At 42.7% G+C, this 2,490-nt stretch overlaps 1 protein-coding gene across 3 annotated transcripts in view; it reads left to right on the top strand.

Annotated features, from left to right (window-relative positions):
- TAF12 (TATA-box binding protein associated factor 12) overlaps positions 1-2,490 on the top strand; it is a 47,789-nt gene that overhangs the window by 23,990 nt on the left and 21,309 nt on the right. For all 3 annotated transcript variants that reach the window (XM_017534761.1, XM_017534760.2, XM_017534762.1), the window contains one exon: positions 933-1,184. In XM_017534761.1, coding sequence (XP_017390250.1) covers positions 1,017-1,184 — 168 coding nt within the window. In that variant the 5' untranslated portion in view covers positions 933-1,016. The remainder of the gene's footprint in view (positions 1-932; positions 1,185-2,490) is intronic.

Here is a 2,490-nt window from a genome sequence, read left to right as displayed (position 1 = left end):
GGCCTCCCAAAGTGCTGGGATTATAGGCATGAGCCACCATGCCCGGCCCCTAAGTGGTTTTTTGTTTGGTTTGTTTGTTGAGACAGAGTCTCATTCTGTTGCCCACGCTGGAGTACAGTGGCATGATCTTGCCTCACTGCAAGCTCTGTCTCCCATGTTCAAATGATTCTTCTGCCTCAGCCTTCCCAGTAGCTGGGAGGGATTACAGGAGTGTGCCACCATGCCCAGCCAATTTTTTTGTATTTTTGATAGAGATAGGGTTTCACCGTGTTGGTCAGGCTCATCTCGAACTCCTGACCTCAGGTAATCCACCCACTTTGGCCTCCCAAGATGCTGGGATTATAGGTGTGAGCAACTATGCTCAACCCCAGCTAAGTTTTTGCAGATAGGGCTTCCCTATGTTGCCCAGGCGATTCTGTAACTCCTGGGCTCAAGTGATCCACTTCAGGCACCCAAAGTGCTGGGATTACAATGAGCCACTGCACCCAACCCTAGTTTATTTTTGTACATAAGATTCTTTATTTCATTTACTTTCTTCCTTGTTTCAATTTTGTGGACAATTTTGTTTAACATTTAGAGAAGAGATGGTTTCTAAATGTCAGGTGAAAGCAATAACCATTCTTCATTCCCTCAATTTTTAACATATAGGTATTAAATGGTCACCATTCCATATATACTGAAGAACTCTCAAAGTCTAACAGACCTGATTTTACTTACTTTTTTTTTTTTTTTTTTTTTTTGGTAGCGATGAGGTCTCGCTATGTTGCCCAGGCTGGTCTTGAACTACTGGCCTCAAGTGATCTGCCCACCTGGCCCTCCCAAAGTGCTGGGATTACAGTTTTGAACCATTGCACCAGGCCTCTTTTTACTCTCAAGACTCATCCTTTATTACAGGTTCTTCTAGAACTAATTCTTGTGTTTTTCTTCTTCAGTTAATTGGCCTTGGTCCTCACAGCTCCAAAAAGAAACAGGATCTCGATAAGCTCTATGAGCTGAAGTCCAAAGCTCGGCAGATTATGAACCAGTTTGGCCCCTCAGCCCTAATCAACCTCTCCAATTTCTCATCCATAAAACCGGAACCAGCCAGCACCCCTCCACAAGGCTCCATGGCCAATAGTACTACAGTGGTAAAGATACCAGGCACTCCTGGGACAGGAGGTCGTCTTAGCCCTGAAAACAATCAGGTATCATCCTCTTACTCTTTCTTCCCTGTAGCCACCTCTTACGTGTTATTTCAACCTGTAATACTTAAGATATGTCCATCTTATATGCTGCCTTTTTCTCTTAGCTGAAAGGGTCTTTTCCCTCTTGTGGATTTCTTTGTTTTTTGTTTGTTTGTTTGTTTTTTTGAGATGGAGTTTCGCTCTTGTTACCCAGGCTGGAGTGCAATGGCGCGATCTCGGCTCACCGCAACCTCCGCCTCCTGGGTTCAGGCAATTCTCCTGCATCAGCCTCCTGAGTAGATGGGATTACAGGCACACGCCACCATGCCCAGCTAATTTTTTGTATTTTTAGTAGAGACGGGGTTTCACGATGTTGATCAGGATGGTCTCGATTTCTTGACCTCGTGAACCACCCGCCTTGGCCTCCCAAAGTACTGGGATTACAGGCGTGAGTGATTGTTTTTTTAAGGCTAGTCAAGTTTGTTTGTTTTAATGTAAGTAGAGAGTTTATTTGGGCCAATTTGAGAACCCCAACTCAGGAGACACAGATTCAATTTGCCCTGAATATATGCTCCTCTAAAATTGTTTAGCAAATTATCATGTACAGTGTTTATCAAGTTTTACTTTGTTGTATATTGTTGTGTGTATGCATGTATACATCCATCCATCCATCCGTATACACTAACACAATACCTTGCCTGTGATACGTTTTTTCTTTCATTTTGATAGGTGTTTTATATATATGTTAACTATATAGTTGTTAAATAACATAATTGATTCATTTTTCCTATGATGGAAATTACTCTTGGTTCTAGCCATTCCATCTTCTAGTTCATCCAATTCCTGCCATTATTAATTTTCTGCAGTGATTCTAAAATCTGCTCCCTTCTTTCTACCCATAATTCTGATTTTGCCTCCAGAGCCGCAAGAAATAAGTATAATCTCTTTGACTTGGGTTTCATAGGCTGTGTAGAAAAATGAATGAGTTGGCCCAGTATTTCAAGGGAATGAGTGAAGGAACTGGCAAAGGTTAATGAGGGATGGTTGGGCAGACAATTAGGAGATCAGTCTCTTTTGAATATGGAGTCTGTTGTAGAAGACAGAATTTAAAATTGTTTAGGTAGCTGGGTGTGGTGGCTCAAGTTTGTAATCCCAGCACTTTAGGAGGCCGAGGCGGGCAGATCACCTGAGGTCTGGAGTTCGAGAGGAGCCTAACCAACATGGAGAACAAGACTATCCTGGCCAATATGGTGAAACCCCATCTCTACTAAAAATACAAAATTACCTGGGTGTGGTGGCACATGCCTGTATTCCCAGCTACTTGGGA

Source organism: Cebus imitator, unplaced genomic scaffold (genome assembly GCF_001604975.1).
Source record: "Cebus imitator isolate Cc_AM_T3 unplaced genomic scaffold, Cebus_imitator-1.0 Scaffold87, whole genome shotgun sequence".
Classification (NCBI taxonomy): Eukaryota; Metazoa; Chordata; class Mammalia; order Primates; family Cebidae; genus Cebus; species Cebus imitator.
Note: the sequence above shows the minus strand (reverse complement) of the source record. Positions and strands in the feature narration are given on the sequence as shown.